The 22849-nt window shown below is 41.4% G+C and overlaps 1 protein-coding gene and 1 long non-coding RNA gene across 2 annotated transcripts; one reads left to right on the top strand and one right to left on the bottom strand.

Moving 5' to 3' along the window:
* The first annotated feature begins 648 nt into the window (after positions 1 to 648).
* On the top strand, positions 649 to 9295 carry LOC121841136. Its single transcript, XR_006080148.1, has 4 exons — positions 649 to 849; positions 1396 to 1446; positions 6595 to 6661; positions 6775 to 9295. It is a non-coding gene; the product is annotated as an uncharacterized LOC121841136 (long non-coding RNA).
* Positions 9296 to 18210: 8915 nt separating this feature from the next.
* Positions 18211 to 22492, bottom strand: tnfsf14 (TNF superfamily member 14). The gene is made up of 4 exons (XM_024390546.2): positions 21869 to 22492; positions 20453 to 20486; positions 19586 to 19672; positions 18211 to 19394 (listed from the first exon to the last, which is right to left on the bottom strand). The coding sequence occupies exons 1-4, from the start codon at positions 22067 to 22069 to the stop codon at positions 19000 to 19002; spliced, it is 717 nt and encodes a 238-aa protein (XP_024246314.2). The 5' UTR covers positions 22070 to 22492; the 3' UTR covers positions 18211 to 18999.
* Between the last annotated feature and the right edge of the window lie 357 nt (positions 22493 to 22849).

Below are 22849 nucleotides of genomic sequence, written 5' to 3'. Positions count from 1 at the left end.
TGTTATCATATTAATGTACTGAAGAGTGGGGTTTGAATATGTTGACATGACCTGTATTTTACTACAGTACTTTCGCACAGAAAGAGAAAGAGGAAGAGAATAGAAAAAGAAAGCAAATCACACACTGACACATCAGAAAAGTGAATGGACTCACATTGAATGGTGCCAAAACACTATCAAAATCTATGGGTTCGATTTGGTTCATAGTAGTAGCTGACAAATCACATTGTAAAATCTATTTAGGGGAAGGATGTGAATGACTCATTTTCACTTAAAGGTCAATGTTTATCACGCCCTCGTTTTCTCATTGGTTGTGAGTGGTGTTCCTCTTTCTCTATGAGACTAGTGTGAATAGTAGGAGGGCCATTACACTACGTGAAGAGTTATCTTTGTTTTCCTTCAGTCACTCAGGAAAGTACCAGGCCGACCTGCCTCCTGTCCTGGACAGCTACAGAGGAACACAGAGCAGAACACAGACATAAAGACGTCCTCGTCGGATACAGACGCAACACACACACAGCAGTGTTCTGAGGTTTCACAGCAGAGGAAGCCAAGAGGACAAACACACACAGCGGCTCCATCTCTCTCTCTTCCTGCACGCCCTCTGCTGCATCTCAGGGGACTGAGGTTGCTCTACGCGAGCCCCCCCACGGCCGGACGTTGCAGATTGATGATGCCGCAGCAGTCAATGGATCGCTGTGAGGTTTCAGAGAACTACCACCATCATAGCCCGGGGGTCCAGGGAGCCAGCGGCGCCTGGTCAGTGGACTCCTTCTCTGGGTCGGTCTCCTCACCGTCAGCCACGTGGTCTCCATCACCCTACTCGTCATCACCAGGCCACACGCACTGGTAAGACTGCTAACCTGCATAGACACACACTTACACACTCTCTGGTGTGTGTTAACTATGTAATGCTGTTGCTAGTTTTTTATTAAAAAAGAGTCCCTGACCATCACAATTTAGGGAGGGACATAGTTAGTGAAATCAAGTTGAATTAAATCTGAGATATGTATTGTAGCTCACTTTGTGTAAAACTAAGATGAGATCTTGAAGTTGGATCAATGTGTGTCAATAGAGCGGTGTATTGTAGCTGTGGTAACACCTGCCTGTTGCACCTGTTGAGTACGAGCCTCTGAAGTGGTTTCAGTAGCATCACAGCTGGTGGGGGAAACGCATCACTATGTGTGGTTTAGCACTGGTGCCATCAGAACCCTGTTCTCCAATATGAAAGGGCTGGGTGTGTGCTACTGAATGATCACTGTGTATATCATATTAATACTGTTTCATAAAGGCTAGAGTAGAGCTGAATACAAATGTCTTTCTCAGGCAAATTGTTGTTACTTACAAGTTACTGATAGGACAATCATCATGATATTTCCCATCTCCCTCCCCCAGCCTCTGCCAGAAATAGTTTCAGCTCCAAAACCCACAGCAGACTCATCTCTGGTAAGCTAACCACAAGACGGGTTTCAACATGTTTCCAACCTCTAAACAAGTTTTAACATGTCCCATGCAAACGATTTGTTCATTTTTGCCCACTCCAAGACAGAGAGTATTCATAACATCATCATCATCATATACATGATTATATATATCATATACATCATCATCATATATCATATCATATATCATCATCATATACATCATCATATATCATCATCATCATATACATGACCTGCCAATAGGATATACAATAGACCAGGGTTTCCTAAAACTCAGTCCTGGGGTCTCCCTGGGGTACACGTTTTGGTTTTTGCTACTACACAGCTGTTTCAAATACTCAAGGCTTGATTATTTGAATAAGCTGTGGTGCTAGGGCAAAAACCAAAACGTGTACCTGTGGGAGGACCCCGGACCAAGTTTTGGAAACCCGCCAATAGATCATTTTGAATGCATCTTGGAAGGGACCTGAGCCTAGGCTAGGCCATACCTCGTCAGTCTCGCTTTCTCTGTCTGACTTATCATCCTCCAGGCTCTCAGACAGTAGAGGGCTCAACCACCAGCATCACCGCACTGCAGGGAAAGGTGACATGTCATAACATCACATCCACATGCAGGGAAATGCCACTGTGCAGATTTTCCTTCTCTGAAATCAGATTTCAATCTCTGTTTTTCGATCATGAACGTGTGGCATACTCCATTAGTAAGTGTTAATGGAGGCAACTAGTTGAAATTCATTCCTAAATGTGATAGGCATGCAACATCTAGCCCAAATCCAGACACCTTTATTATTATTTAATGTATCAATAAGCCGGTTCTCAGGGCATTCCATAGAGCTTGTGAGGAATCGCCCGACCCGTTGTGGTACATGTTTTAGCAGCATGTTTCCGGTGTTGGATGGTATCCGTAATCGTTTCTGATGGAAACGTTGTGGTACATGTTTTAGCAGCATGTGTCCCGTGTTGGATGGTATCCGTAATCGTTTCTGATGGAAACGTTATTGTTTGCGTCACTGAGCAGTGCACAAGAAAGTATTATGTCCAATCGTTTGATGCTAACCCCATCCCCTCCAATTTAATTAAAAGATGGATTCCCCAACTGAGCACTCACACGGTACACTCTCACTTCTAGACAGGTAAAGAGAATGTCAGCAATCAGACAATAAAATGTCACTTAAGGCCCCCAAAAGGGTAGGGCCAGCTCTGACTGCATGTGTGGATATGGGTGTGGGTATGCAGACCTGCGAGCCACTGCAGCCCATCATGATGAGGTCAGATAGTGTGTGGCCCCCTTCCCCATCAAAGTTGCACATCCCTGCCCTATATGGAACATTACTGTTAAAATAACTGTACTTACTGTTATATCTGTATAAGTGACAGCAAACTCTGTAGGGATATGTAACATCTAGACATAACTACAGGTTCTACCATGCCCACTGAAGGAAAACAGTAGAAAGGCAGATATCTTTTTTTTATTGTTAAGCTTAGAGGTTTAGGTTTTCTTGTTGGACACTATAAATAAACAGTAAATATTTCACTGAAATATAAAACGCAGAATAAACGATCACCTTAATGGAGGTCTGAGTCACTATACTGGTTGCTCTCCCAATGCCTCTCCAAACACAGCCAACTAAAAAATGTATCCACTATTGCAGTGGCAGCACAGAACAATAGAACATTTTTAATATTGTCACATACAGTACCAGTCAAAAGTTTGGACACACCTACTCAGGGTTTTTGTTTATTTAGTCTATTTTCCACATTGTAGAATAATAGTGAAGACATCAAAACTATGAAATAACACATATGGAATCATGCAGTAACCAAAAAAGTGTTAAACAAATCTAAATATATTTTAGATTTGAGATTCTTCAAAGTAGCCACCCTTTGCCTTGATGACAGCTTTGCACACTCTTGGCATTCACTCATCCAGCTTCATGAGGTAGTCACCTGCAATGCATTTCCATTAACAGGTGTGCCTTGTTAAAAGTGAATTTGTGGATTTTTTTTCCTTCTTGATGCGTTTGAGCCAATCAGTTGTTTTGTGACAAGGTATGGAAGATATACAGAAGATAGTGCTATTTGGTAGAATACCAAGTCCATATTATGGCAAGAACAGCTCAAATAAGCAAAGATAAATGACAGTCCATCATTACTTTAGGACATAAAGGTCAGTCAATGTGGAACATTTCAAGAACTTTAAGCGTTTCTTAAAGTGCAATCGCAAAAACCATCAAGCGCTATGATGAAACTGGCTCTCATGAGGACAGCCACAGGAACGGAAGACCCAGAGTTACCTCTGCTGCAGAGGATGAGTTCATTAGAGTTACCAGCCTCAGAAATTGCAGCCCAAATAAATGCTTCACAGAGTTCAAATAGCAGACACATCAACTCTTCAGAGGAGACTGTGTGAATCAGGGCTTCATTTTTGAAATTGCTGCAAAGAAACCACTACTAAAGGACACCAATAAGAAGTAGAGACTTGCTTGGGCCAAGAAATACGAGCAATGGACATTAGAACGGTGGAAATCTGTCCTTTTGGTCTGATGACTCCAAATTTGAGATGTTTGGTTCCAACTGCCATGTATTTTTGAGATGCAGAGTAGGTGAAAGGATGATCTCCACATGTGTTGTTCCCAACATGAAGCATGGAGGAGGAGGTGTGATGATGTTGGGGTGCTTTGCTGGTGACACTGTCAGTGATTTATTTAGAATTCAAGGCACACTTAACCTGCATGGCTACCACAGCATTACATCCCATATGGTTTGCGCTTAGTGGGACTATAATTTGTTTTTCCACAGGACAATGACCCAACACACCTCCAGGCTATGTAAGGACCACTTGACCAAGAAAGAGAGTGATGGAATGCTGCATCAGGTGACCTGGCCTCCACAATCACCCAACCTCAACCCATTCGAGATGGTTTAGGATGAGTTTTTTAAAAACCTTTATTTAACTAGGCAAGTCAGTTAAGAACACATTCTTATTTTCAATGACAGCCTAGGAACAGTGGGTTAACTGCCTGTTCAGGGGCAGAACGACAGATTTGTACCTTGTCAGCTCAGGGGTTTGAATTTGCAACCTTCTACTAGTCCAACGCTCTAACCACTAGGCTACTAGACTACACAGAGTAAAGTAAAAGCAGCCAACAAGTGCTCAGCATATGTGGGAACTCCTTGTAAAAGCATTCTAGGTGAAGCTGGTTGAGAGAATGCAAAGAGTGTGCAAAGCTGTCATCAAGGCAAAGGGTGGCTACTTTGAAGAATCTCAAATCTCAAATATATTTTGATATGTTTAACACTTTTTTGGTTGCTACATGATTCCACATATTCCATGTTTTATAGTGTTGATGTCTTCACCATTATTAAACTATGTAGAAAATAGTCAACCCTTGAATGAGTAGGTGTGTCCAAACTTTTGACTGGTACTGTATATCAGTATTGATACAGATAATGTAACAAACATACCTTCAGAGCACATTTGACCTCACCCCAAACTCTTCTTCAAAAAGTCAGCATGGTTCTCAAAATGGTTGCCTTCAAACATTAATGTGCTCAGAACCAATACAGTACAACATCTCCAAATTCTCTTCAGGGACAAAAAGCACTCTTGAACAAATACCAAAATTAGGATAGTTCAGTTAAAAATAAATCAAATATCTTACAATCTATCAAAAAATGAATGTATTAAACAAAATCAACCTGCTTTTCTGTAAAAAAAACAAAATTCCAATCAGGTCCCTACACAGGCTATAAAGACCCCTGTGAGGGCGGGACATTTACTAGCGACAATAGTCCTTGCAGTGCTTCTGCCAGGAAGTCTTGGAGCCCCAAAAACTTCTCAGCTGCAGATATAATGATGTCCAGCTTCTTGGACTTCTTAGACACTTAGTCACTGTGGCTATAAATGCCACAAAAATCCACTTTCTTCACAATGAGTGTATCCAGATCACTCAATTGACTTAAAACCCTAGCAACTGGTTGGAATGCATCCACCTCCATATCTTCAACACTGTGGCCTCTTGCTCCTTCAACTCTCTTCACTGCCTCCACAATAAGAGATCTGCTGCCAGCCCTGATTCTTGGCACCTCAACCTCTTTCACCCTAACAGGGCACTCAAGGAAGTCCAGAGAATGATCCCCACCACAGTTGCAACATTTTCCATTGACAGATTCTTCAATACTATACTTCCCCCATCTGCAAAGATTTGACACGTAACCATGTCCTTTATAAATTCCACACTGTAATGGTTTGACACAAATGCTCTCACCACGTACCTCACATACTGTATCCAATCTTCACATATTCAGGTAGAGTCTCCTCAAACAACAATAATATCGATAGGCTTTTCTCCTTCCTTCCATTTACCATATGGGTCAGGTGACGTGCACTGACCACTCCTGGGATTTTCTGACTAAGGTACTCATGCACAGACTCCAGCTATAACTCCTTTGGCAGGCATTTATTCTGTTCTTCATCAACACAAACAAGGCCACTTCTAGTCACCTTGATTGAATCCACCTTTCCCACTGCTTTCTTCACATATGACTAATATTACTAATGGATTTCCCAAATGAATCTCCTTGTCCAAAAAACTCAGTCCAATAAGAAATGCATTATTGGACCGGTCGTTGTTTTCTACTACAATTTTTGCTCATTTTGTTCCATTCTTTGATTTCACAATGTTCTATTCATTGTCACGCACTTCACTTGCCGCACTTTCAGGTTCAAGCACAGTCACCATTTCCTCCACGCAAGCCATTTACTAGTGACACCAATGCAATGGCAGCTTAGTCTAGTCTAGTCTGGTCTACTTTGTTAATTGACTTGACTAATTGGCTTTTATACCTTCCTGCCTGCGCTTCCCTAAATAGGGTCCCCAGGGGAACATAGACAACAGCTGTAGTTCGTACCCTGTCACAGATAAAAAGGATAGTTTGAAGATCATACTTTGTTCTAGGGTTGGGGTTAATTATATTTAAATTCCAGTCAATTCAGGAAGTACACTGAAATTCATATTCCATTGAAATGGAATTGACCACAACCCTTCTTTGTTTTACTGTTAGGATTTGATTCGTGTTGCTTGGATGCCCACCATTACTTCAATGAGTAGAGAGATCAGTGACTAATGATGAGTTATTTCTGTCTTCACAGAGCATACCCCTGGAGCCACAAAGAGTGCCATGGCAAATGCTCACCTTTGAACCCACAAGTATAGATGGTGAGAGTTCTTAGAAGGTTCAGTCTCTTTGAATTTTTAGATATAGTCACAATTCATTTATATTCCAATTCTAGTCACATTATTGATGCCAGTTTCCAATTTATCATCCACAGATAATGATGTCTCGGTGGCGAGAAGTGGGATCAAGTGGAAGACGCAGTCCAAGGCAAATAATTTTGTCTCCCTAAAGGGCGGATCCCTGACCATCAACCAAGATGGTTGTTACTTACTGTATCTTCAGGTGACTCTGGAGACACCAGAGGTGTCTGGACAGCACATAGTGAGAGTGAACAAGCCCAACAGAGTCCTGCTGGAAGTAAGGATGACCAACACCTCCCTCAGCACAGGGTTCCTGGGCAGGGCTGTGGATCTAGCAGCCTCTGACACCCTCACAGTCACTGTCTCCCCTGGAGCCAGGATCAACACCACCTACACCGCCACATACCTGGGTATCATAGGTCCAAAATTATATCTGTAGATTCTATAGGATATAGACACTCCTGTCTTCATAGACACATGCTGGGGGCTAGATCTGGGAGTCATTTGGTAGGGGTTGATTGAATAGATCCTGGGGATCTGGAGTTAACTGGGATCAACCCATCATCCCACCACCTGTCAGAGAGATGGAGTAGTGGGGAAGATCATGTGGGAGACACCGTGTATTTGACTGAAACTGATTCAGTCCGACTCCCTGCTCATCACAGAAGATTATTCCACTCCTTTATACTCTACCTAGCCTTCCAACTGATTTTGAGCTGCAAGGATTTTATTTCCAGAATTCTACAGATTTTTTAATTTGATTTTTATTTAACCTATATTTAACTCGGCAAGTCAGTTAAGAACAAATTCTTATTTTTTTTTGGTTGGCCCTTCTCAATGAGGGCCAACCAAAATGCAAAAGGCCTCCTGCAGGGAAGGGGGTTTAAAAATGTAATATAATAATGCGTCTTGTAATGTTGGAAAAATATGTTTAAAAGTATTGGTCATCATGGGTTATGGGTTGTACTGTTACTTTAGCATGTTTCTCTCTTGGATGAAGTAGCACTGTTTTTATCGCTCAGGATTATAGTTAGTATGTTTTTCCAGTAAATATATTTTTTTTAAGCTATGAATGAAGGGATTGTCTTATCAAGTCATGTGCACAGGGTTGTTGAGAGAAGGCACAGTATCAACATATCTTTAAAGATTACTTTAATATTTGCGTATTGCTTTGTATTTAAAATATTATTTTTTAAATATATTTATGTCTTATTACAATATTATCTTATTATTATTTTCTTCTTATTTATTTTCTATATCTATTTTGAAGGACATGTTGAGTATGTTGTAGGATGAGATGTAGAGATAAACAATGAATGTATGTCACTAACCAGGTTTCCATTCAATCGTTTTATACGAGTAAAGTACGTCAGGTAAAACATTTAATGACAGGACTGATGGAAACAGAAAATGTTTCGGTAAACCTTCCAAATGTAGACAAAACAAAGTACGCTATACAAGGTGGGATCTTTTTGTGTCGGTAAAATTAGTTATGCGAGAAATGGCAGTGGAAACACCTTTATGCGCAAATATTGATGTAATAACCATTATATCGAAGTAAACTTGGAGTCACGCCATGATAAATGGTGTGGTTCTCCCACTACGACTCGGGAAAGCATGCAGTTCATTAGGCTACAGATTAAATACATTATGATGAACTTCACAGGGTGGTGAATGTGCATGGTGATGCTCCTTTCCAATAAATATCGAGGGTCTTCTTCTGGTGACATGATGATCGATTCTTGGCTGCCTTTTGACAAATACAAATAATATTGCTCTTATCCAATAACCGCATAATGTTGGTAGCCTACCGCACTGTATCTGCGAGCTGTTGGCTAGAGCGCATGTTCCAAGATCAGAGTGCACATTTCCTACTCCATCAATAGAGTTGAAAATGCGATGGAAACCCATTTTCCATTCGGTAGGCTACATGGGAATTTAACGGCAGAAGTTATTTTTTATCTGCACTACGTCCTCAAGCACAGCCTTTTACCCATAGAAAAAAGTATGTTTGATGGAAACATCCCTGGCGGGGGAATGCACATATCGTTTTAGCAGATTTTAGAATATTAGCATGAAAATCTATAGCAAATTGGATGGAAACCGACTTTATAGCGCCAAATAAACAAGAAAAAAAGGTACGTTGTTACGAATTCCACAACTGAACTTCCGCTGGGAAACAGGAATGCAATCTATTATATTAAGAAAGCACTGGATTTTTTTTTCTCCAAACAAATAAATGAAGTACAGTATTTGACTTGTATATGGCTTTTATTTCACCTTCAACTATTGTTTGTCGAAGCCAAAATTACAGAAATGTGGACTAATTCATGACATGTTGTGAAATTATATGAAAATAAAGCACAAATAGATTTAAGTCTAATTGTGTCATGCCAACGCTGTGGGGGGTGAGAGCTATTATAAACAGATGTGAAACCACCAGATGTGAATCATTACCAACACAGTGAAATAAGGGTCAAATCGAACTACATATGTAGGATCATGATTTGATCCCCCTTTGCAGAATAACTTGTAGTGTATTTGAGGTTTAAAAAGGCTTCTAAAGTTTGTCATTTCTACACTGAAATTTCAGACTTGATTTTCCATTAAGAAAAATGTATCTACAGTGCATTCAGAAAGTATTCAGACCCCTGGACTTTTTCCACATTTTGTTACATTACAGCCTTATTCTAAAATGGATTAAATTGTTTTCCCCCTCATCAATCTACTGTCACGCCCTAACAATAGCGAGCCCTCTGGGTTCTAGCGTTTGTATTTCTATGTTGGTGGTTTGTATGGTTCCCAATTAGAGGCAGCTGGTAATTGTTGCCTCTAATTGGGGATCATATTTAGGTAGCCCTTTTTCCCATCTGTGTTTGTTGGGATATTGTTTTGTGTGAGTGCATTCTGCACCACATAGTTCACGGTCGTTGTGTGTTTATTGTTTTTTGTTTAAGTTTTCACTGCAAATAAAGATGTGGAACTCAACACACGCTGCGCCTTGGTCCGTCCATTATCACGACCGTGACATCTACAAACAATACCCCATAATGAGAAAGCAAAAACAGGCTTTTAGAAATGTTTGCAAATGTATATAAAATTGAAAAAAACGGAAATATCACATTTACATAAGTATTCAGACCCTTTACTCAGTACTTTGTTGAAGCACCTTTGGCAGCGATTACAGCCTCGAGTCTTCTTGGGTATGATGGTACAAGCTTGGCACACCTGTATTTGGGGAGTTTATCTTATTCTTCTCTGAAGATCCTCTCAAGCTCTGTCAGGTTGGATGGAGAGCATCGATGCACAGCTATTTTCAGGTCTCTCCAGAGACGTTCGATCGGATTCAAGTACAAGCTCTGGCTGGGCCACTCAAGTACATTCAGAGACTTGTCAGAAGCCACTCCTGCGTTGTCTTGGCTGTGTGCTTAGAGTCATTGTCCTGTTGGAAGGTGAACCTTCGTCCCAGTCTGGGGTCCTGAGTGCTCTGGAGCAGGTTTTCATCATGAATCTCTTTATACTTTGCTCTGTTCGTCTTTCTCTCGATCCTGACTAGTTTGCCAGTGCCTGCCACTGAAAAACATCCCCACAGCATGATGCTGCCACCACCATGCTTCACCGTAAGGGATGGTGCCAGGTTTCCTCCAGACGTAATGCTTGGCATTCAGGCCAAATAGTTAAATCTTGGTTTCATCAGACCAGACACTCTTGTTTCTCGTGGTCTAAGAGTCATTAGGTGCCCTTTGACAAACTCCAAGTGGGCTGTCATGTGCCTTTTACTGGGGATTGGCTTCCGTCTGGCCACTCTACCATAAAGACCTGATTGGTGGAGTGCTGCAGAGATGGTTGTCCTTCTGGAAGGTTCTCCTATCTCCACAGTGGAACTCTGGAGCTCTGTCAGGGTGACCATTGGGTTCTTGGTCACCTCCCCGAAGAAGGTTCTTCTCCCCCGATTGCTCAGTTTGGTCTGGAGCCTAGCTCTAGGATGAGCCTTGGTGGTTCCAAACTTCTTCCATTGAAGAATGAAGAGAGTCTCATAGCAAAGGTTCTGGATACTTATGTAAATAAGGTATTTCTGATTTATTCATATATTTGCTGAAATTTCTAAAAACCCTTTTTAGCTTTGTCATTATGGGGTATTGTGTGTAGATTAATGAGAAAAAACATTTGATTTAATCAATTTTAAGGTTGTAACGTAACAAAATATGAAAAAAGTCAAGGGGTCTGAATACTTTCCGAATGCACTGTGCCCCTACAAAAATGTCCATTAATTATAATACACATAATAATTCACATTTCCTGGTGCTAATGGATTATTTTCCTGCTGTAACCATCTGGCTCAAATTAAGATCCTACATCTGCATAGTTGTGTGACTTACTTAACCATGAGACCCCAGAGATCAAGTGAATGTAGGAGGTCCTTACAGTGTGTCCCCCACACGTTGGTTGAATAATACATTCAAGGGCCCTCCCTTTAACTATGCTGTCGAGGAACAGACCCTCCAGAGCCTGAGAGCTAAGTAAAGAAGATCTTATATTGGCTTATATTGTAAACTGTCACAGAGGTATCACACAACACATCAAATCAGTGATATTATCTACTTATATCCTTGCAGGAGGGAGAGAAAGTGTTGTGTAGCACAGCATGACTCATCACAACCCAGACACAACACACATTTTTTCCAGTCGTTGGGGTTTTCATTTTTTTTGTTTTCTCCATTTCAACGATAACCTTACATCTTTCTAATCATTGTAACATTAGCTGTTAAAACCACAGATTCCGATTACGCTCTGAGTTTATCCAGAATGCTGTCCCACGTAAACAGAGATCAGAGACTTGCGTCCACCCACTCCTTGGAAAGGTTTCATGAGGAAGCCTCGACCACGTTTCTTAATGTGATGACTTTCCATTGCCAGATGTGAGGTTAAAGACAGGAGGTATGGGCAAGTCCACGAGAGAGAGAGAGTGTTTTGTGTGTTTCAGTACGGATGCTGTCCGCGTTGCCTCTGCTTCTTATTTCCTCGCACTAAGACGTCATCATGACAGTTTCCTCAAAATGTTTATTTGCTCTTATCACTCTCTCTCTCTCTTTCTCTCTCTCTTTCTATCTCTCTCTCTCTCTATTCTTTCTAATGCTCTTTCTTTCTAACGCTCTCTGTCTCTCCCAGTCAATGGAAAATTATATTGAAACATACAAATATGATTATCCAGAATTCATAGTTCGCGTGACAATGTTTCTGGAGAGAGCATATGAAATCATGCAACCCAACTGTGAAATGATACTCACATATATATCTAACAGTGTGGAACACATTCATCATGGCATGTATAGGTAACTGACAAAATAAAGGAAACACTGGAGTAAATGAGGGATACAAAGTATATTGAAAGCAGGTGCTTCCACACAGGTGGATCCTGAGTTAGGTAAGCAATTAAAACATCCCATCATGCTTAGGGTCATGTATAAAAATGTTCAGTTGCCCATTATTTTTGGCTACCATGGCTAGAAGAAGAGCTCTCAGTGACTTTGAAAGAGGGGTCCTAAAGTACATATGGGGGTTTAAAGTGTGTGTGTGTGTGTGTGTGTGTGTGTGTGTGTGTGTGTGTGTGTGTGTGTGTGTGTGTGTGTGTGTGTGTGTGTGTGTGTGTGTGTGGAGCAGTGCCTGAGAAAGCGTTTTCCACCACCACCACCATCAAAAAAAAGTTTATTTGTCACGTGCTCCAAATACAACAGGTACAGTGAAATGCTTACTTACAGGCTCTAACCAATAGTGCAAAAAAGGTATTAGGTGAACAATAGGTAAGTGAGGAAATAAAACAACACCAAAACACCAAATGATGGCATTTCTTGTGGAAGAATGGTGTGGCATCCCTCCAACAGAGTTTCAGACACTTGTAGAACCTTTGCCTCGGCACATTGAAGCTGTCCTATTGACAGACACCTGTAGTTTCAAGTCAAATGTTCAAAGTTGGGGGGACCCCCCCCACACACACACACACAAAAAAACATTTTTTTTATTGTCACATTCACAGGACAGGTGAAGTGAAATGTGTTGTTTTACAGGGTCAGCCCAAACAGCCCAAACAGTACAGCGCAGAATGTTACTGTACATATTAACTCAAATGGAATATGTGCCAACACAAATAGGATACAACGATCCAGTCTCTGTTTGGTTTGGAATAAGATGCTGTTGTATTTGAAGGAGACACCAGGGAGCAGTGTTTAGCTTTTAAGTAGGACCACATTTATTCTCTGGGGTATCACAACATTTCTCACTGACATTACTCAAACCAAGACCTTTCTCAACCCAGGTATTTCCAAAGGTTGTAGGAAACACATGATCCATAAAACTAACAGACAAATGTGAACGTTTTCCTCTTCAAACTGCTATAGGCCTATTGTATAGATATTCCTTCATAAATGTTCCACTTCATGGTTGGTTGATGACTTCAAATGAAATGGCTGCTACAGGCCTACATTTTCAACATGCTTAGATGAGCCATTAAGGACAGGATAAGAAGTCAAGAACAGTAAGAACTGGAAAATCCAACTGCATCTCATACAGTCATCTCTGTCTTTCCTGGTTAGACCACTGAAGGTTGAAGATGTGGTGATGACTCAAGTATGGACACAGTCGTACACCTGTACACTGTAACATTATGACATGTCTCAACATGCTGTTTTAAACTGAGGCCTAAGTCAGTATGTGTCCCAAATCACACCCTATTTCCTATATATAGTGCACTATTTTTGACCAGAGCCCTATGGTCAAAAGTAGTGCACTATATAGGGAATGTGATGCCATTTCGGACTTTATGTTCACAGAATTAGACATTCTTATGATTGAAATTCGACCTGTAGAAACACCAGCCAAGTTCATACCAGAACAGTGTCACAAGTATGTTTGATTAAACAAACATTTGGATCATTGTAGAGATGATTACTGAGGGGGATGGGTTCAATATCATATTAGCTGCTCATCTAAACCCCTTCACACGCACCCTACTTGGTTCGTAAATGTACTTGTCCCCAGTACATGGGTTGGAAACTTCCAGAGAGGGAAAGGCCATGAATCAGAGAAACAACAGATATACTGAGCTGCTTACATCGCCCCCAGCCAGCACCCAGAACCCCCACTTCCACTTCCTCTTCAGTTTACTAATATACAACACACGCCTGCACCGGGGGAGACCTCAAAGAGCTGCTTCTTAGAATAGGACAGAGGTGAGAGGAAAGAGCAAGACAAAGACACAAAGATGTTCTCAGGACTACAAAAAAAGCTGCACTAGAGAGTGTGAGAGTGTGTGAATGAGTGATTGTATGAACATATACAGTACCAGTCAAAAGTTTGAACACACCTACTCATTCAAGGGTTTTTCTTTATTTTTACTATTTTCTACATTGTAGAATAATAGTGAAGACATCAAAACTATGAAATAACACATATGGAATCATGTAGTAACCAAAAAAGTGTTAAACAAATCAAACTATATTTTAGATTTGAGATTCTTCAAAGTAGCCACCCTTTGCCTTGATGACAGCTTTGGAATTCTCTCAACCAGCTTAATGAGGTAGTCACCTGGATTGCATTTCAATTAACAGGTGTGCCTTGTTAAAAGTGAATATGTGGAATTTATCAGAGCAGTTGCCATACCAGGTAATGATGCAACCAGTCAGGATGCTCTTAATGGTGCAGCTGTAGAACCTTTTGAGGATCTTTTCAGTCTCCCGAGGGGAATAGGCTTTGTCATGCCCTCTTCACGACTGTCTTAGTATGTTTGGACCATGATAGTTTGTTGGTGATGTGGACACCAAGGAACTTGAAGCTCTCAACCTGCTCCACTGCAGCTCTATCGATGAGAATGGGGGCGTGCTCATTCCTCATTTTCCTGTAGTCCACAATCATCTCCTTTGTCTTGATCACATTGAGGGAGAGGTTGTTGTCCTAGCACCACACGGCCAGGTCTCTGACCTCCTCCCTATAGGCTGTCTCATCGTTGTTGGTGATCAGGCCTACCACTGTTGTGTCATCGGCAAACTTGATGATGGTGTTGGAGTCGTGCCTGGCCATGCAGTCATGAGTGAACAGGGAGTACAGGAGGGGACTGAGCACGCACCCCTGAGGGGCCCCCGTGTTGAGGATCAGCGTGGCGGATGTGTTGTTATCTACCCTTACCACCTGGGGGCGGCTCGTCAGGAAGTCCAGGATCCAGTTGCAGAGGGAGGTGTTTCGTCCCAGGGTCTTTAGCTTAGTGATGAGCTTTGTGGGCACTATGGTGTTGAACACTGAGCTGTAGTCAATGAATAGCATTCTCATGTAGGTGTTCCTTTTGTCCAGGTAGGAAAGGGCAGTGTTGAGTGTAATAGAGATTGTATCATCTGTGGATCTGTTGGGGAGGTATGTAAATTGGAGTGGGTCTAGGGTTTCTGGGATGATGGTGTTGATGTGAGCCATGACCAGCCTTTCAAAGCTCTTCATTGCTCCAGATGTGAGTGCTACGGGTCAGTAGTCATTTACGCAGGTTACCTTAGTGTTCTTGGGCATAGGGACTATGGTGGTCTGCTTGAAACATGTTAGTATTACAGACTCAGTCAGGGACAGGATGAAAATGTCACACTTGCCAGTCGGTCAGTGCATGCTCGGAGTACACATACTGGTAATCCGTCTGGCCCTGCGGCCTTGTGAATGTTGACCTGTTTTAAGGTCTTACTCACATCGGGTACGGAGAGCGTGATCACACAGTCGTCCAGAACAGCTGATGCTCTCATGCATGCTTCAGTGTTACTTGCCTCGAAGCGAGCACAGAAGTAATTTAGCTTGTCTGGTAGGCTTGTGTCATTGGGCAGCTCGCGGCTGTGCTTCCCTTTGTAGTCTGTAATAGTTACTTTAAGACAATCCTTAAAATGTCAAGAACTTTGAAAGTTTCTTCAAGTGCAGTCACAAAAAACATTAAGCACTATGATGAAACTGGCTTTCATGAGGACCCACACAGGAGAGGAAGACCCAGAGTTACCTCTGCTGCAGAGGATAAGTTCATTAGAGTTACCGGCCTCAGAAATGTGCAATTAACTTGCAATTAACTGCACCTCAGATTGCAGCCCAAATAAATGCTTCACAGAGTTCAAGTAACAGACACATCTCAACATCAACTGTTAAGAGGAGACTGCGTGAATCAGGCCTTAATCGTCAAATTGCTACAAAGAAAAAGGACACATATAAAAAGAAGTGTCTTGCTTGGGCCAAGAAACATGCGCAATGGACATTAGACCGGTGGAAATCTGTCCTTTGGAGATTTTTAGTTGTTGTTCCAACCGCTGTGTCTTTGTGAGACACCGAGTAGGTGAACGGATGATCTCCGCATGTGTGGTTCCCACCGTGAAGCATGGAGGAGGAGATGTGATGGTTTTGGGGTGCTTTGCTGGTGACTCTGTTTGTTATTTATTTAGAATTCAAGGAACACTTAACCTGCATGGATACCACAGTATTCTGCAGCAATACGCCATCCCATCTGGTTTGCGCTTAATGGGACTATCATTTGTTTTTAACAGTACCATGACCCAACACACCTCCAGGGTGTAAGGGCTATTTGACCAAGAAGGAGAGTGATGGAGTGCTGCGTCAGATGACCTGGCCTCCACAATCACCCAACCCTAACCCAATTGAGATGGTTTGGGATGAGTTTGGACTGTTGGAAAAGCATTCCAGGTGAAGCTGGTTGAAAGAATGCCAAGAGTGTGCAAAACTGTCATCAAGGCAAAGGGTGGCTACTTTGAAGAATCTCAAATGTATTTGTTTAACACTTTTTTGGTCACTAAATGATTCCACATGTGTTTTTTCATAGTTTTGTTGTATTCACTATTATTCTACAATGTAGAAAATCGTTTTTTTTTATTAAGAAAAACCCTTGAATGAGTAGGTGTGTCCAAACTTTTGAATGGTACTGTAGGTACAGTACTTGTATAATGTGATTGTGAATGCATGTGATTGCATGGTATACATTTTTAATTTAACAGGGATTCATATTGAAATCCAGGTCTCTTTTACAAATGAGCCCTGCAGAATGGAAACAAAACACACACATCCAATACGAAATGCAGAGCCGGTTAGGAAAGACATTGGAAATGCATTTTGTTACGCGTTTTCAATCAATGAGGTCAGATACTTTTGGTAGGGAAGTAATATCAAAGTTGTGATCAAATGTGGTTAGCATTGCTCTAAAACCTGCACAGTGCAGTCGTATCACCTCTGTCACCAGTAAACAAGTTAAACAGGTCAGAGAATCAAGATAACAATCTCTATGCGAACACAGGTCACATACTGTCATATACTCAGGTCGCATACCTTACTCTTATCTATTACCGTTGATTTGAGACCTCTGAGGTATTTTTCCTATATGTCAGTAAAATGGAGCAAAGACACTGTATAAGGGGGGATTATATGCTTCACTGTATTGCAGGGGGTTGGTAGGGATGGGGGACGGTGAAAAGAGAAGTGGTTTTCACCTCGTGTGGTCGCAGGCTGACTGTCTAAAATGCAACTGAGTGGGTGCAGCATCCGCTGCTACTGAAGCCACGCTCTAGACTCTATTCCAGCACAGAAGCCCTTTAGTTACACGATGACTCTGTATGTCTGTTTGTGATTACATGCCTGCATGCATATATTTTTGTGGATCAATTAAAGTAACAAATAATGCTCACACAGAATCCTAAGAAAGATAAAAAATTCAACATTTATTTATTTTAATATTTGCAGGATAGAATATACAAAATACCCAGTATGTGTTACAGCTATAGCCTACTGCTTGCATAGCGTTAGCGTCCAAGAAGAAAAAAACATATATTTTATTTTATTTCTCACTATATATGGAAGTTGATAAGTCCTGTTTATCAGAATATGGAGGACAATGACTACTTTACATTTGTATAAAATGTTAAATAAATATAAAACACCAAAAGGTGAAATACAACATGTCGAGGGTACTGAAATTAGTTAATTACTTGGTCATTTTATGGAGGGTATACAAAGAGGGAAAAAGATAGTCCAACATTTGACCTTATCATTCTGCAGTGGTTTACATGCAATTTACCTGAATATCAGGTATTCTTAAATTGTTTCAAAAATGTAGAATATATCTACTTGTCAATATTTCGAATTATCTAAATATCTAAATATTTTTGAGATAGGCTATTGCCACCATGAGAATAGGCTATTGCCACAACTTGCCACCGGGAGAAGCCTATGGCTTCATCTTCATCATTAGGTGAATCAGTGTGCCACTCAACATTGATTTTTTTTACCCCAATTTCGTGGTATCCAATTGGTAGTAGTTACTGTCTCGTCTCATCACTGCAACTCCCGTACGGACTCGGGAGAGGCGAAGGTCGAGAGCCATGCGTCCTCCAAAACACAACCCAACCAAGCCGCATTGCTTCTTGACACAGCGCGCATCCAACCCAGAAGCCAGCCGCACCAATGTATCGGAGGAAACACTGTACACCTAGCGACCTGGTCAGTGTGCACTGCACCCGGCCTGTCACAGGAGTCGCTAGTGCGCGATGAGACAAGGATATCCCTACCAGCCAAACCCTCCCTAACCCAGACGACGCTGGGCCAATTGTGCGCCGCCCCATGTGCCTCCCGGTTGCGGCGGGCTGCGACAGAGCTAGCACAGCTAGCACTGCGAAACAGTGCCTTAGACCACTGCGCCACCCAGGAGGCCCTCAAGCGGGAGGCCCTCCACTCAACATTTTATTTAGTAACCTACTGTAAACTATGATATACAGTATATTTATATATTGCCTCCTAATATTGTACAATCTGTGTGTCGCTTCATTGGCCTGGGCTATTGTTTGTTTGAATTCAAGGCCAGATTGATCTCAGTTTGTCAGTGTCAGAGTAGCCAGCCATTTCAGTCAGTTGTGTGGTAATAAAACGATTCAACCAATGTCTTTCATGTAAATGACGTAGAACTGCATGAAATGCCTTTTTTCAAAGGCAGATTATTTTACCCTGCTAAAAAAAATCCATGTGTGGAAATCCTAAAAACGCCTCTGCTCAACTGTAGCCTAGTGTATGGCAAACATTATTATGGCTTTATTATAAAGGGGCTTTTTCGTCAACAGTAAATTTTCCACGCATCGAATTGCATCTTGATGCAAGGATTTGTTTAAAGAAAATGGGGGGGAAGGCCCTGCGTAGCAATATTACATGTAAATTGGTCTACAGTATTATTATGCCTTAAACCAATGATAATCAGCCAGCTACCTAAAAAAAAGTATATTCATCATCAACCCGTATTATATCATATAGATACCAAACACATTCTCTGTGGAATGTTGTATCCGAACTTGAGTGACATTTTTCACTTTGACAAAGATGGAGTCATCTTCAAAGAGGTGGAACACGCCTCCCAGGTAGCTGTTTGATGTGGACATCATTTTCCCAAACTTGGGGTGATATCTCCTGGACTTAAGGAGTTCAATGTCCTTCCCAAGGTACCGTGGAGTAGTTCTGCAGACCGAGTGTGTGAACACAACATCGACCTCACTGAAGAAGATCTTAGAGTAGACGTAGTAGTAGCCTTCCTTCTGGATGACAAGCTTTCCATCTTTGTACTCCATTTCATGGAGGATTGGTTCTGCCTGCATGTTCCATACCATGACTCCATCTCCATGGGGTGCTTGAGGTCCAGCTGGAGAACAAATACAGGACAATATGTGGGAAAAGTTCTGTCGTAAGAGCTCATTTGAATTTATCTTCATGTACTATTTCAAACACCATACTATCTGATGTACTACTACATACTTCTATTTCACCCTCTTCTGTCATGACCAAATATTAATATAAAGGGTTGTATAAATGGCCTGGTGGTAATGGTCTTACCTGTCAGATGTGCAACAGGTTTTGAAGGCAACACAATAGGGTTTGGTCTTGAAGTTGGGGGAACCTCCTTCGGAATGTCCTCTTGGTCTGTTTTGGGAACAAAGTTAATGTTGATGTGATGTGCATTTTAGAAATTGAATGATTCAGAAATGCATTTATCAAATGTGTACAAAATACCAGAGATGAGTGTCATGGCCGTCGAAAGAACTGGACCAAAGCGCAGCGTGGTGAGCGTACATTTTTCCTTTATTTATCTGGGACACTGTAAAGTCCATGGAGAACAAGAGCACCTCCTCATGCCTTTTGCACACAATGTATATAGACTCTTTTTTCTTTTTTTCTACTGTGTTATTGACTTGTTTATTGTTTACTCCATGTGTAACTTTGTGTTGTTGTCTGTTCACAGTGCTATGCTTTATCTTGGCCAGGTCGCAGTTGTAAATGAGAACTTGTTCTCAACTAGCCTACCTGGTTAAATAAAGGTGAAATAAAAAAATAAAAAATAAAAAATATTTAAAATGACGCCAACAAAACAATAAACCATACAAAATGACCGTGACGCTTAAGGGCTATAGTGCCATAAACAAAGACAACTTCCCACACAGAAAGGAGGGAAAAGGGCTACCTAAGTATGGTTCCCAATCAGAGACAACGATAGATAGCTGTCCCTGATTGAGAACCATACCCGGCCAAAACAAAGAAATACAAAAACATAGAAAATAGAACATAGAATGCCCACCCAAATCATACCCTGACCAAACCCAAAATAGAGACATAAAAAGCTCTAAGGTCAGGGCGTGACAATGAGTCCCTTGTCATTTTGTCACAGTGTTTGAACAAGAGAAGAAGATATAGTCTCAGACATACCTTGGATACTCATACCAGCTGACCCTGACTCCACCTGCAGTTGAGAATAGAGATTTCATCATAGTGAACAGAGAGGTTTGTGGTAATACAGTACAGGCATGTGTGAGAATGTTCATTTGTTCCTATTTAAGTGGTTCTTTGGGCCTTCAGCAATGTGACCTTTACATTTTATTAGATGATACGCAGGAAAGATAAACAGAACTGCTTATGGTTTCTGTTAATTAAGCAAAGTAGATCACCTATCCCATCCCAGACCACCCCACCCCCGTCTTCCCGTCAGTACATGTGCATGCAGCGAGACTAGGTTAGCTCTATCCTCTTGCAATAAACCATTGCACCCTTCCCACCAGATTGGGTCAGGGGAAATGATGTCACATGAAGCTCAACATAACCACAAACACCTGACCAACGAACCAATTCTGTGGAACACGGAATGCTGGCCCCTGCTCCAGCAAGGTACGTCACGGAACATTCATATTCTCCGAAATGATGCCAATTCTGATAAACTTCTCCATCTCAACTGTTGCCAAATGTACAAGAATGAATATAACTGTTAAATGCGTATATCAAGGGGAATCCCAACTCAAACTTTGGACAGAAACTGCTGACCATGACAGAACTTCACTATGTTGTCATGAGACCTGTTTGTAAGTAAAGCAAAATTGACACAACAAAAAACCTACATCGTGGTGTATAATGCACTGGTAACTCGGAAGTTCATATTTGTTTCTGTTCCCTATAGACTTGGAAAATTATTTCACAATTAGAGTCTAACAAAACAACCAATTGTAGCAAGGTTCCAATATTCCAAGTGACATATCACCACACATTACTCTATTCTGAACCAGGATAATGCCATAATAAAATGGAGGAAAGGAACAAATGCAAAAAGCCAACAGTAAATTACTACATTGTACAAAATACATAGAGATTGGAAAACAAAATGTGACTTTTTAAATAATGATTTATTAATTTAATGTAGTATCTTGGGTTTTTAAAGTATTTTCTAAATGTAACTGTGCATTCTGCATAATTTCAGTCTTGTCGACTGCGACTACGAGGTAAATCAAATCAAGTAATTATTTCCCATATGATGATGCAAATGGGTTGTAGATTATTTTTGAGAGAGAAAGAACACATCAACCAATGACACTGAAAATGTATTCACTTTCATTTTGGAATGAAAGAAAGATGTTTCCGAGAATAGTGTACACGTTGTGGGGTTGAGAGCAAGAGATTGGGGAAAATAAAACAGTTAGAGATGAAAGTAGACACACAGTAGACACAGTAGAAAGAATACATAGTTGTTACTAGATGTGTGAGAGAGAGATGTGTGAAGAGAGACTCTCAGGTGTTGAGGGAGACAGAACAGAGATGGAGACGGGTAGACAGCCACCTCATGGTGATGATACTCACAGATCCCTGTTTGGAGTAGAGGTGGTAGATGAAGCAGGCCTCTATGGCCAAGCCACACAAAGCCAGACCAACCAGCAAGAACAGCAGGCTTTGGGCCACACCACCCCGACCAGGAGGTCTCGGTTTGGGGGGCATCGGTGGGTAGGCTGCATGGCTATCCACCATGAACACGGAGGGGTACGGGACACCACCCTCAGCCATGATCTCTCCGATCAGAGAATATAAGGAACTGAAAAAGGATCCTCCAAAAGGTAGTCAAGTAGTGCTTGAGCGAGGTCCACGCACCAGGGGTCCCAGCACACAATGAGAGACACAGAGAGATTTTATTCCCAGAGCAAGACCAAACACTAGTGTGGGTTGTACAGTATGACTCCTCAGGTCGTCTTGTCAGCAGAAAAGACAAGACACACAGTAGTGGAAGAAAACCTCCAGATATGAGAAATGTGGAAATCCTTCACAGAAACGACCATCTCCCCAAAGAGCAGTCACAGAAAGCAAAACTTGTCTTAACCAAAATAAATCTTGACAGAGAGAGAACGGTTACCTCTGGTGTTAAGTTTCAATCAGTCAGATAGAGTGAGGCAAATGCAAATGAGCATCTTATAGAGTGGCCATGCACTGAGTATGATCACCTCCCCACTACACTACATACACCCTCCCACTCTAGCCTAATACAGCATACATTGAGTTTCGCAATCATTTGTTGTTCTGTTCACACTTCCTCTCACTCACTCTCAGCCACTCTCATGATGAGTATCTACCAGCAAAAACAATAAAATCATGATAAGACCAATATATTCATGATCCTTTACATTGCAGCTTCTTGTAAAAAACAACAACATATGGTTCATTGTATTGTTATTCTTGTGTTGTTAAGACTATTCATGGTACTTTTTTTTACCACATGCTTTGTCAAGATCATGCTTTGTCAAGATCATGCTTTGTCAAGATCATGCTTTGCCCTCACTGACATTGGAAGGT

This window comes from Oncorhynchus tshawytscha, linkage group LG27, assembly GCF_018296145.1.
Source record: "Oncorhynchus tshawytscha isolate Ot180627B linkage group LG27, Otsh_v2.0, whole genome shotgun sequence".
NCBI classification, from domain to species: domain Eukaryota; kingdom Metazoa; phylum Chordata; class Actinopteri; order Salmoniformes; family Salmonidae; genus Oncorhynchus; species Oncorhynchus tshawytscha.
Note: the sequence above shows the minus strand (reverse complement) of the source record. Positions and strands in the feature narration are given on the sequence as shown.